This window comes from Ambystoma mexicanum, chromosome 3p (genome assembly GCF_040938575.1).
Source record: "Ambystoma mexicanum isolate Mex_15411 chromosome 3p, UKY_AmexF1_1, whole genome shotgun sequence".
Lineage (NCBI taxonomy): Eukaryota > Metazoa > Chordata > Amphibia > Caudata > Ambystomatidae > Ambystoma > Ambystoma mexicanum.
In genome coordinates this window covers 763138520-763151968 of record NC_090925.1, presented here as the reverse complement: position 1 = coordinate 763151968, position 13449 = coordinate 763138520, and the positions used below count along the sequence as shown (strand labels likewise).

The 13449-nt window shown below is 48.7% G+C and overlaps 1 protein-coding gene across 12 annotated transcripts in view; it reads right to left on the bottom strand.

Moving 5' to 3' along the window:
• The window catches only part of GREP1 (glycine rich extracellular protein 1), a 72509-nt gene that overhangs the window by 19085 nt on the left and 39975 nt on the right, over positions 1–13449 (bottom strand). For 10 of the 12 annotated variants that reach the window (XM_069651679.1, XM_069651685.1, XM_069651689.1 and 7 more), the window contains 4 exons: positions 13025–13081; positions 5409–5441; positions 2271–2324; positions 1028–1093 (listed from right to left, as the gene is read on the bottom strand). In XM_069651679.1, the coding sequence (XP_069507780.1) occupies positions 1028–1093; positions 2271–2324; positions 5409–5441; positions 13025–13081 (210 nt within the window). The remainder of the gene's footprint in view (positions 1–1027; positions 1094–2270; positions 2325–5408; positions 5442–13024; positions 13082–13449) is intronic. The other 2 variants (XM_069651684.1, XM_069651690.1) reach the window with 1 other exon arrangement.

The following is a 13449-nucleotide window of genomic DNA, read 5'->3' as shown; positions in this document are numbered from 1 at the left end:
TGGAGGACAGGTGTAACTGAAATGTACGTATACATCCGCGATGGCACTGATGAAGCCCAGTGAGGTGGATACGTGTTCGGGTTTGCTCGTGGTCCAACAATTTGTACCGAACTGCCCCATGTGGGCCAGGGCCCATCCTGGTTTACAAATGGTTTTTCCTCTTCTGTAATGACACCACGGGCTGAAAAATCATGATGTGGAAAGCTGCACAGCGCAAGTACCATTGATTATGATTAATTCCAATCTATTCTATCCTTCACTTCTCATTGCAGCAGAATGTTTCATTAAGGTTACATGCACCCATGTACCAGTCTCTCATACCATAATCAAACAGTCATCACTCATTCATGGGTAGGAAGCGTTAAATGAACCTGGGCTTACTGCTAACCCTGCTGCTGCCACATTGGTATTTCAATGGTGTCAGACCTCTGCTAGTTGATGCCTTGTGTCCCCTTTGCCTCAATGGAATCTCAGTCCCTTTCAGGCATACCATCAATGAAGCCACCAGTTCCCCTTTTGACCTCATTGATCCTCCAAAGCCTTACACATGACAACTACATGGCAAGAGGAAGCTGAGGGGCTCAGTGTGCGAGGAGTCACCTGAGAAGACACGGGTCCCTTCTGAGCGACAACTCTCCCATTAGGTACTTATTCCACTAAGGCCACGGGGGCACACCCTGGTTGGGACATGCTAAGCTGTAGGGTGCGCGCCATATATTGCAACCTCATCCTAGCCAAGAAGAAGTGTGAGCGGTCACTAACCACACTTCGCCCGCCACGTTTCCAAGGAACAGTTCTCCCCTAAACCATTGCTTGTTCTTGCAGGGCCTGCACTTCAGCAGGGTGGTGAGCTGCTTCTTCAGTTTATGTTGCGCTTTTACCTCACATGTGTTGTATTAGGATACGTCATATCCAGTTGAGCTAAGCTAAGGTGTCTTATGAGTAGTTGCATAGTACGTCGGTGCCGTGGCATACATATCCTGTTCAGGTCACTGCTCGGATACTGATACTTTTTGGTAACACCTACCGTACTTTCCAGGCTTTCCTTCGGCGCCGAGCTGTGCGCCTCCGTAAGGCTGCTTGCCGGCCCCACCTGGAAGCATGATGAACATAGATTCAGTCATGTTACAGAGCATATAAATCATAAAGACACATTTACCAATCATGGGGTAGGGAACATTCCATCCCACAATGACTACTGTCGCGTGAAATGTATGTAGGGTAAACGACCACTACTGCGGCCTGAAAGGCTGTAGTTTTTTGCATGGTTCTAGGTTTGTGGCAGAGCGTAGTCTGAAGTGCATCACAAGGTGACAGGGCACTGCAAAATTGAATAGAGTTGCATTTACAGGACTAAAACGTGAACGTCAAGGCTGTATTTTGGCAATGTTAGTTGCCGGTGTTGAGTGTGAAAGGAGTTGAAATGGTGAATAAGTAGGATCAAAGTTATAAAGGCCAGCAAGCAAGCTGGTAGCACCCCGGTGGGCGCCGGTAATGCCTTACCATCAGTGGCCCAACACCATTGAGCTGACTGGGCTTCAGCCCACCCACCGACATTTTAGGCTAAGTTGACTCAACCTGGCTCACCTACAGAGCCGTGTTCGGACAGAACAGGACACAAACGTTAAAAGGCACCTGTGCTTAGCTGTTAACAAAGGCCCTGCAATTTCTAATGTAAAGCATTGCACTGTTAGCACTTGCATACATTTTTAGGCAATGGAAATCGTGATGTGGGTTCAGTACTTGCATGCCAGAGGAGTGATTGGACCGGTAGAGAGGGGAAAGGAGACCGCTCACTCTCACAGCAGTCCTTAAGTGGCTGCTTTCAGGCTTAACTGCTTGTAACATTGAAGCTGCACTAGAATAGTCTCATTAGAATGTGTGAAGAAGTTATATGCCCCCACACAAATATGTTTGTCCCTCCCCCACCGTCCCTGAAGTTAGCACCTCTCCCAACACTTGAAGGGTTAGCCCACCCCCGAAATTTAGGTTTTGTAGCACCCCTGCTTATCATAGAAGCAGACACCTCCTCAGGCAGCCCCCTCACCTTCCTGTGCAACGACCCTACTGTCATAATGAGTGACCTCATTCTAATATAGGACAAGAAACATACAATATGACCAGATCGGCTGTGCCCTGGCTAGTTTGTTTGTGGTAACACATGATGTCTTAATATCTCGTGGGACCGTGGGTTGCAAAAGTTCTTCTATACACGGAACCCAGAGAACGGGGGAGGGGCAGTAGTAGTGGCAACTGTGCCCGGGTCTTACCATTGCGGTATTGCGGCTGGAGTCCTGCAGCAGGGTATGCACCAGCGCCATATCCTAAAGGAGATAAAAACAAATAGCAATACAGTTTAAGCAGACCTGCAGTCATGCATAATAGGACAGTGAGGTACCCCAAGAACACACCTAGGAAAGAATGGATGATGGAAGGACGCTATAACAACACCTGCCCCATACGCTATCCGGATGCCCCACCCGGCTCCTAGGACAGTGAGGCCCCTCTGCAGACATTTCTCTGTAATCCGCAGGGCACGTGCTCCATTCCATTATCCATTGCATTACTTGTGAACGATGAACGGAGGTACTTTTTCAGAATAGCAGGGGGCGCAAGGCACCAAAAAATTCAATACAAATCTTTGCAGGTTTCATGAAAGTGCATGTCTTTCTCTGCAGTGTCAACCTGTTCGTAAATGCTTTTTTATTGTTGCTACTGGTTACACCTTTAACATTTGCATGTGTTGTTTAAAAAAAGGTTATACTATTTGTAGCAAAAAAATAATAAATAATACCATGGCAGACAAGGACTCTACCAATGGATGAACACTAATAACCTCAAAATTAAGCCGGTCAAGACAGAAATCATGATTACGCCCAACAACCAAGGAAACAACCAGTACACCCCGTGGCCTACAGAACTGGGAATGACACCCACACCGTCCAAAGAAGTAAAAAACGAGTTAACTCTAGAACTTGCGATAATTAAGAAATGCTTCTTCCATCTTCATACAATCAAAAAGATCCTACCCTTCCTCTCCTTCATGCACAAAACACTTGTCATCATCTCCCTCATCATGTCCAGGATAGACTACGCCAACAGCATATACCTCGGAATACCGGACGACTTACTGAGGAAACTGCAACGCATATAGAATGCGCTGCCAGACTACTCCTCAAATTCTCACGAAGAGACCACATCACTCAAGCGTTAAGGATGCTACATTGGCTCCCAGTGAAATAACAAATCACCTTAAAAACAATGTGCATAACACACAGAGCAATCCACAGCCAAGGAGCTGAATTCATACAAAAGAAAATCACCATCTCCAAGCCAACAAGAACACTTAGATCCAGCAATGACATCGGCCTAGCACCTAAAGCATACACAAGGGAAAACTTAGGGGATCACCCTTTCTTGCATAGCTTTAAAACTTTGGAACTTTCTCCGCAGAGAAACACAAACTATGGAGGACTATCTAAAACTCAGAAAATGTCTAAAAACCTGGCTCTACAGCTCCGGAAAGGGATGAAAACGACTGAACAACATCCGCACATCATGAAACAAACACACAACAGGAAAGGAATGGGGAGTAGGCCGAACCAGAGCAGAGGGCATGGGAGAACAGAGGAATCTGACTGGGAAGGGTGGTTGGAGACCTGAAGTGGATCCCATCCCCATAGAGGGTCAAAGGTGGAAACAGGGGAGGGACATGTTTCCCCTCAATCGGACGACCGAGGGCGAGAAACTCGTCATACATAGAGGAATGCGGCTGGACGCAGAAACCGTGCAACCTACGGACAGACCGCTGGGAACAGGGAACACATCACTCCTGGAGGAACCCGAGGGGGTGGTAATTGCTACGCACTAGAATTGACGACAGGGGAAGGGATAGGGGTCGCATTTAGTCAGAACAGCAGAGATAACAAATGTACGGCCACTAACAAATCGTACTAAAAACTCACCCTTCTGAATACCCCTTATCAAACTCTGAACTAAACACAACCATACCTCTACAGCACCACAAACCGCACACACTTCACAACACCACAACAATGAAACAAACCACACATAGTCTCGCTCCAACACCACTTGGCGAGTAAAAACCGAAAAACACACTTACGCTCTGACCAGTTTCTCCTAATTGAAGCTGCCAACAGCACATCACAGCTCTCTTGCTCTTTTTCCTGCTCAGCCCTACTAACTTACCCCTTCCTGCTCAGCCCTACTAACTTACCCCCCCCCTCCTTTACCCCTTTGCTTTACAGATCTGCCAGAGTGCCAGGAACCTTTAACATAACATAACACAACATCACAAGCTGAATAGAAAAATGCAGCCCTATTTGAGTATCTTATTCAATCTATAAGGCATGGATGCAAAAAAAAGTTCTGCATGACCACATGAATAGGTATATAGCGTGAAATTCATTGTACAGGCAGGTTTTGCTAATCAGATTCCCTGCCAACTTTCTGGTGACTTATGTGTATTTAACTGATTCTGAAAACACTTTCTACCAGCAGAGCATGTTTTACTAGTGTCTTGCGACAAGCATTTTATTTGCATGTTATTAATGATGTGTAAATGTGCACAAGTGCGCAACTCAAGCTACTTCAAGGCGCAACAGAGAAAGATGGCGTGGGCGCACGGAAATTCATTTACAGATGTTCTGAGTAAAACATTTAAGTAAATGGAAGTGCGCATTATAAAAAACAGGAGTACATAAATACAATATCCGACAAAATGCAAGGGGTCTGGATAGAGCGGAGAAGGATGTGCAAATGATAGCGGCACAGCTGGACCAAACCTGGGCATTAACGCTCTGTAAAAAGAGCTGCTGCTAGAACCCAACTCAATAGTTGTCAAGAGTTGCCTTTTGGGGGTGGCGGCCTGCAATTCATACCTGCGGGGTACCATAGCGCGATCATGCTGCTATCCTGCGCCCAGGGGTCTGGCTAGGTCTGGAAAAGATCAGGGGCTAAGCTAATGTCGGGACTGGCAGGATTCGGGGCTAGCTATAGCCTTTTGGTTGTAGCCCCTTATCTTCTATCTGGGGTTGCAACCAAAAGACCCGGGGCTGTAGCCCCCTCAGCCCCCCCCCCCCCCACCTCCTAGCAACGCCTCCAGGCAGTGATGAGCAGACCGTGGTTACAAACCAAGAGACTGAGGAGCAGAGGCTATGAGGAAGCAAAGGCAGTGAGGAACTGAGGGAGGGTCTGAGGTCCAGGCATTGTGGCACTGCGTGTGTGCCATAGCCTTGAGCATGAGGAGCTGAGGACAGTCTTAGGCTTGGACAGTGAGGAGCAAAGGGTGAGCTGATGGTAGCTGGATATCCGACCTACGCAGGGAGGAGCCAGGATTGCACGCGATAACTCCTCTCCGAAAAACATAAAATAAAGAGTTTTTGTACCTGGGTCTTTCACTTTCCCCTGGGCACCAGCTCCTGCATTGAGAGAAGAAAGAGTGACTTTAGTGAGAGTCGTTCAAGTGTTGAAAACCAGCCATGAGTGACACTCCCTCAATGTGCACGAGCCGGTAATGGGGCAGTGGGCCTCTGAGGCCAGTGTTAGGGAATAAGTGAGGCTGGAAATGCAGGATTGAGCGCGACTCCAATGAAGTGTATGAGATCAGCGATCTGGGAGTGAGTGAGACTCCATTGAAGTCTATGAGGTCAGGGATTGGAGAATGCGTGTTACTCCATTGAAGAGTATGAGGCTAGGGACGGGGAATGAATAAAGCTGCATGGAAAGGTAGGAGGCTGGCGATGCAGAAATAAGAGGGACTCACAAAAGGGAATGAGGTCAGCGATCTGGGAGTGAGACTCCATTGAAGAGTATGCACCCAGTTAAGTGAAGAATGGCGGTGTCTCCATTGAAATGTGTGGGGCCTGTGATAGAAGAATGAGTGGATCTTGCTCGGAAGAGGCGCTTGCCAGTGGCTGCAGCTAGGTAGGGTGGGTGTGCTGGTGGGGGGGTAATCTGATATGAGACATGATGTATGGTCTATGACGCCAGTCACCCCAATTCTCCAATTCTCCCACCAAAAGCACTGCTCTTGTTATAATTATAATGACGCTGATATTGAGCGCCTGGACACGCCCTCTGTGGTGGAAACGGCACGCGCCATAAGTCAACATAGCATATCACAGTCTTGACAGAGTGAAAGGCTAGGACTGGGACGTCCTGTTGTAATGGGTCGTTATGTTGTCACTGCTGTATTCCTTTGGCATGGCACGTTATCTATCACCAGCTTTCTGCAATCCTGTCCTCTGCACCCGCAACATGGACACAGTGAATGGCAGAGCCCGCAGTCGCCTGGCATCCCAGAGCACACTTCAGGCGACGCCCCTCTGGCTCCTCTTAGTGCAGTCTCACTTGGAGCAGTGCGGTAGTGCACTGGCATCAGCGGGCGGCGCTGCCCTCGTGGCCGCTGTATTGCTTATAATGCCATGCTGAAGGGCGAAGCTCGCAATTTGCCTCCAAAGGGACAGGATCCCCAGGTACACCCCAAATAACTGTGCGCTTGTTTGACTCTGCAGTGCACCACTTTACCCAGCACTTTCCAAATGTCCAGGTGAAGCACTATAGAACAGCACATGGCGCCGCCCTGCACTTCAGATACAAGTGCCAGGTTCAGTAACTCTTCTCTTTGCTGCTCCACTCTTCCTCGGCCTGGAAGCAAACAGGCAAGTGTGCTATGCCCTGCGTCCCCCACACCCCCCTAATGCGGCAATAGCCCTCTCCGGGCACAGCCCTGCATCCAGTGCAACCAGTATGGGAAAGTCACCCGAGCAGGTTAGGGTCGACCCTGGGCTCTGTGGCCTGTTACGGTGCCTTTAATGGTGACGCTGCTGATACGTCAGCACGTCTGCCAGGCAAACGCGCTCTCAGGATGGCAAATGGCGGGCGCCGCTCTTAGTGGGGACGCCCACCCAGCCCAATCAGGGGGTTGGAGAGGACGGAGGGACGGACTATACAGCCCCCATCCACAGGGGGAGCATGTCACAGAGGGGCAACAGAGGGGGAGCAGGGCCAGAGAGTGGGGGCTATATAAGGCCCCCGGGCCCCTGGGCACGTCCTTTGGGTCCTGCTCCCCCCCAGCTCAGAGGAACCTGCCCACCCTTCCCTCTTTTGTTGCATGCTCCTCTTACTGTCTTGTAAATATCTGTTTTTATTCTAGAGTTGCCCAGCGGATGTTACATGGTGTTCCCAAGAAAAAGCGCTGACAGATACCACAAGGGGACTGCGCAACCAATAGCGTAGAATGTACGGAGCCCAGGGGTACTAGACTCAGGGGAGGCCCAGGGAAATGGGGACGGATAGGGGGTTTGGAAGTCCTCCCAACTCCAATGCGGGGGGCATGTGGGAAGCTCAGGAGAAGGAGATGAAAGCAAATGGGGGAAGGGAAAGTAATGGGGGAAGGAAAACTTGGGAAAGGGGGGAAGTAGTGGGAAACGGGAAGAATTTGGTTACAGGGAGGATTTGGAAAGAAAAGGGTTTGGGGAAGGGATAATAATGGGGAAAAGAGGGATTTGGGTAAGGAAAGAATTGGGGGAATGGGAAGGGTGGGGAATGGGAAGAGTTGGGTGTTGGAAATGCATTGGGGAGTAAGGATTTTGTGTATGGAATGAATTGGCCGGTGGAATAGACTTGGGTATGGGGGTACTGAAAGAGCCGGGGAAGAGAATGAGGGTACTGGGGATGGAATCGATTAGCAATGGAAGGAGTTGGGGGGGGCAGGCAAAAGCATTTGGGGAACTAAGATGTGGGGCGTAGGAATAACTTGGGGAGGGAATGATAGGTATTTTGGGGACTAGAAAGAATTGAGAAAGGAAACCTTAAGGGGGGAAAATGACAAAACCGAAGAGGGATGAAAGCACTGGGGGAGTGAGAAGAGACTCGGGATTGACGGAAGGGGGGATGGGTGAAGTGGGATGGGTTGGACGGGGGAAGGGGCACTGAGTGGGGGAAAGAAATGGGAACATAGAAAGAAAGTAAGAGAACCAATGAAAGAAGGATAGAATGTGAAGAGAAAATTCATGAATAGAAAGAAAGAAGACAAAGAATGCAACAAAAAATAAAATAAGTAAAGAAATGGCCATGAGTAGAGAGGGAATGACTAGGGAGGGGTGGGTCTACCTGGCAGGGTCCTCTGGACACTGGCAGAGGTGCTTAAGAAGCCACGCCCAGTGTAGAATAATCCTGAGGCCTGGTGGAGAAACGGATCACCTGTAAAATAACTCCTTGGTTTATGCAATAAAGCTTGCTGCAGCACTTTTGACTTCCACCTTTGAAAACTGGCCCTGCATCTTTATTTCAGGGAATACCCAAGGGGTCTTTTCAGGGAGGGGGAGCCAGCTGATGGGAAAGGTATAGTATGATGAGTGAGGTGGTGGATGCCTACAACTATGGGGGGGCGCAGCTGTGGGCTGTCCCCGCTAACTGGAATAAATAGGGTGTCACACCTCGAAACTGTCAGCAAGATAAAGTTCTCTCTCTCGCAGGGTGTGCAAGAGCGGATCCCGAACGAGTGCAAGCTGGTGTACCGTGTGCATACCTCTTGCTAAGCGCTGCTGAGGTCACACAGAACAGTGGTGATGAGGAGGCGTCCTACGTCTTTGGCAGGCGCCAGGTTGTCTGAACCTGCACGAACACGGAGAGGAGTGGCCCGCGGCCTTGTGCACCAGGCTTCAATAACATGCTGGGGAGCACTAGACACCGCCTCGAGGCCTGCTGAGTTTCGTTGTGTCTGCTGATCCCCAACGTAATGAAGGGGTGAATATTCATGAACCTGACACAGCCTGATGAGGTGGAGTGTTCACGGTTACCGGATCCTATAACACTCATTCAATACAAGGGATCTGAGAACAGACATTGGGTGCCACAGGAGCAGGCTGGCAGGAGGAGGGGATCATAACAGAGGTTGTTGGGAGTAACAACACAAAAAAACACAATGAAAAGGAAAAAAATCAAAATAAAAGAACTTTTTTTTACACAAGCAAGAGGAGAACTACTCTGGAGGGCAGTTGAGTCAGTCAGTGGATATCAAGTAATATGCTTTCCAGCAGGGGTGTTGCTAGGTCTGGAAACAATCCGGGGCTACGCTCATTTTGGGCTGTCAGGACTGGGGGCTAGCTAGCTTTTTTGGTTGTAACCCCTGAGCTTGTATCCGGGGCTACAACCAAAAGACCCAGGGCCATATCCCCCTCAGCCCCCCGTCCCCCAAACCCCTAGCAGGGGCCCAGGATGCAGGGAGGCTTTCAAGACAAGGATCACTGGCACCATTGGTGGAGATCGTCATCACTGGGATGTCATCAAGCCTGGGCCCGAGGTATGCATTATGGGTAGAACGACTAGAAATGTGTTCTGATGCCACAGAAGAGTTCAACGACAGTGCGCAAAACGCAATGCTATCGTACTCTGCTGGTCATGCAGTACACAAGATTTTTAAAACGCTTTGCCCAGCTAATGCCCCTTATGCTGCTGTAAAGGATGAGCATTTTACTCCCATGGTCAGAGCAGTTCATCCTCAAGGCTGCAAAGCGAAGAGAGGATTAGACGCTCTATGCCTTTCATGCTAGGCTCCGCCAGCTGTCCTCCACCTGTGTGCTGTTCAACAAAGAAGAAGAGGTTTGGGGTGCCCTTGCGGATATACCAGGTGCCGTCAACACAAGGGATGATATACTGGCGTTTGTGAAGACTGCAGTCGAGCATCTGGAACTCCTGAAGAAGGTACTGGGGTGGATAAAATCCTTGGGTTTGTCATTTCTTGGCTTCATTTTCCAAGAAAGTGGCATTTTGGCTGATCCCAAAAAGATGGTGGACATTCAAAATGCCCAAAATCCAGGGAAGGTGACAGATGTGAGAAGTGTTCGTGGAATGTGGGTGGTAGAATTTGGCGATGCTGTCTGAACCCCTGAGGAACCTGATGGAGAAGGACATGCCATGTCAATGTACGCCTCTGGAAGTGGATGCATTTCTCCAGATAAAGGCTGTGCTCACAGTTGACAGTGCCATGGCAATCTTTGACCGTAGGCGTCGATACAAAATGGTGGTAGATGCCAGTCTATCTGGATCGGGGGTGAGGCTACTACAAATGGATGAGAGTGGGGAAATGAAACCCTGTGGCATACGGCTGTACAGTGCTTTCTGCCACTGAGCAGTGATACTCGCAATTTGAGAGAGAGGCTCTGGCGGTCCTTTGGGGCTGTCGGCCTTATCATCTGTTGGACTATGGCAAGCCCATCTCTGTGGTCACCAATCACAAGCCTCTTCTCCTCATTATGTCAGGGTCGTCTACACTATCTGTCAAGGCACTTATCCGCTCAATGTCTTAAATCAGTCGAAGAGGAATGTGTGACGGAAGATTATGTCTGTCTGGTGACAGAAAGCAGATATACCCAACTGGATAACGAGCAATGAAATAAAAGGAGCTTCTGAGGAAGACCAATGTTTCTAAATAATTCAACAGGCCACCACCAGTGGGGAGTGGAAACAGCTCCTAATGCACCTAGCAAAACGAACTCAGCAAGTGAAGAGCGCACTCAAACAATTATAGAAGGTGAAACACAAACTAACATTTGCTGTCGATGGTATGTGCTGAGGAGCACGAGTGGCCATCCCGACAAAGTTGATTCCAAAGGTCATTGATCTAGCCCATCATGGGCACCAAGGTGTGGCAAAAAGGTGTTGTTTCCATGTCTGAAAGAGATGTTGGATGATTTTGTGAAATTGTGTGTGTGGTGCTAAGCAGCATCTCAAAAACAGGGAGGGCCAATGATTCAGTCCATGGAGAGAAGCTGCAAGCCCTGGGACATGGTACACATTGACTTTGGGTCACAAGTCGAGAGACTCATTTTCTAGTCATGAGTGACCAAAGGCCACGATACCTGGAAGTGGAGCTAGTGGCATCAATGGCATTGACCGATGTGAGACCGGTGATGGAGAAAATCTTCGCCACACATGGATACCCTGCAGAGATTTGCTCGGACAATGGGCCATTGTTTCAAGGTGAGGGTTTTCGGCTGTTCATGCAGGATTGTGGCATTAGTCACCGAAAGCTCACTCTTTTGTGGCTAAGGCAGATGGCGAAATAGACCATTATATGAGGACTTTGAATAAGAGATTTAGGATTGCAGTGGTCAGGGCGAGTGCCTTCGCCTGGCACTGTACCCATTCCTGTTTGCCTAGTGATTCACACCTCAATGCTCAACTGAAGTTGCCACCGCAGAGGTGTTAATTGAGAGGTGTCCAAGAGGAAGATACCGGTCAAGTGGCACAGCAAGTAGAGTGCTCGCTTTGACATTCATGCAGAGCTTGCTAACGCAGGTTCAAATCCCGGCAGGGCCAAACTCAGCCTTTCATCCTTCCGAGGTCGATAAATGAGCACCACACACCGTGGGTAATAATAAGCAGCGCTCAGATACCCGAGGGTTCGTAGCGCTATATAAATGCCAAATTATTATTATTATTATTATAAGGAATGCTTCCCAGTCACAAATCTTGTAGACCCGAGATGATTGATAACGGGTCAGTGAGGGTATACAGGGAGAGAGTTAATGAAAGGACAACCGGAGAAGGAGGTTGCAGGCTACTCCGTTGTCAATTGGAGACTCAGTGCTGGTACGATCCCGGCATCGGACTGGTGAGCAGTCATTGACATATGAGCCACATCCATTCCAGGTGGTGGACAAAAATAATCTATGGTCACAGTGTCAGACGGACTGTACACAGTGACGAGAAACCCCATTTTCTTTTGAAAATTGGAAGGGGTCCTCAAGGAGAGTGAAAGAGCCAATGCGGTTAGTGAGGATTAGAGGCCCCTACGAATATTGTCTGTCATGGTCAAGAAGAAGAAGTGAGTGAAAGGGGAAGAGAAGAGTTTGGGATCACAGGAGACAAGGAGACTGAACAGGATAAGATTTCCAACCCAAAGGAACCAGAAAATCAGAGTGTGGTTCGACGGTTCATCCATTATGTAGATCCCGAGGTTGGCCTCGACATCTACGTGATTATATACTGGACGGATAAAAGAATGATCTGATAGAAAATAGGTCATATGTCATAGGAGTGGGTGACACAAATGTTGGAGTCATATTATGTGAGGTTAATGTTATTGTTGGTTGATTGTTATGAAAAAAGAGGAGTGTTATGTGCCTTTAATGGTGACACTGCTGATACGTAAGCATGTAACTGGAAAAATTAGGACGTCATGCTATGCACAGGGTGAGCACGATCAGAGTCCAAACGAGTGCAATCTGGTGTCCTTTGTTTCTTCTTTGGAGTGCGTGAGCATACCGCTCGGCAAATGTCGGTGAGGGCGCACACAAGATGGCTTAGGCCTGGCTGACCTGGGCAAGGATTGTGTCAGTCACTGCCTGTTCCTTATCATCCTTTAGCAGGCAAGCTCCCTCACACTCTGATGTCCTTGTACTCCCAGAAGGCTTGTCTACCTGAAGAAATTAGGAGGGTGTGCCCAGACGTGTCCTCTGCTTTCCTTTCCACTATTATGAGCTCTGGACTTTCCAGGCAAATATATCATTTGGGAATAAGGCTGGCAACAGGTTAAGACAACAGAGATACCCACTGGCCTTTGAACTCTTTGCCCCAACCCGTACTCCACAATGACTAACTCACTGCCACACCTTAATAGTTTTCACTAACATCACCTGATTTCTCTTCCCAACTCGCCCTCTATCTGCCACCTCCTTTCACCCACACATAATCCCTGTTTCTCCTCACCCTCCTAGCACTGTTAGACCACCATAATGCGATGCTAAATGCTATACACGAAACCTACTTTCATAAATACAATGACATATGATGGGCCAGTGATATAGAAATGGGCGGGACTCCAATGAGGAATGTGAGACAGGTAGCTTAGGAACGTGTGAGACTCCAGTGCAGTGTGTGAGAGCTCAGGAATTGATAAATATGCAGAGACCTGCAGCATAGGCAGGTCTCTCCAGGTGCTATTGTACGTATGAGAGGAGACCTGCAGATTCGGCCGGTCCCTACTAGAGCTTACCATTAGGGTATCCCTGTTGGGCGCCAGCTCCCTGGTAACCGTTTCCTGCTCCGTAACCTGTCAGATAAAATGAACAGTGTGGACTTACAGCCGGGTACCTGAGAGGGTAAGTAGCGGGTGTAGGCACCGCAAGAGAAGAATGGGCCTAAGGGTTAATTGGCACTAATGGATTAGAACGGAAGAAGGAAGGCGGAAACAGGAATTGAAGATACTAGAAGTGCTATGGAAAGATAAGGGAGGGGAGAGGAAGTGCAGGGAAGGAAATGATGAAAAGGCAGGAAGCAGAGAGAAATACGGAAGACCCAGAAGTACAAAGTAGGGAAGCCTGAAGGGAACAGTTAGAAAGGCCTGTAATAAAAAGAGAGCAGGGAGTTCAGGGAAGGCTTTGGAAAGAGAACAGGAAATACAGGGACGAGGTTTAGAAG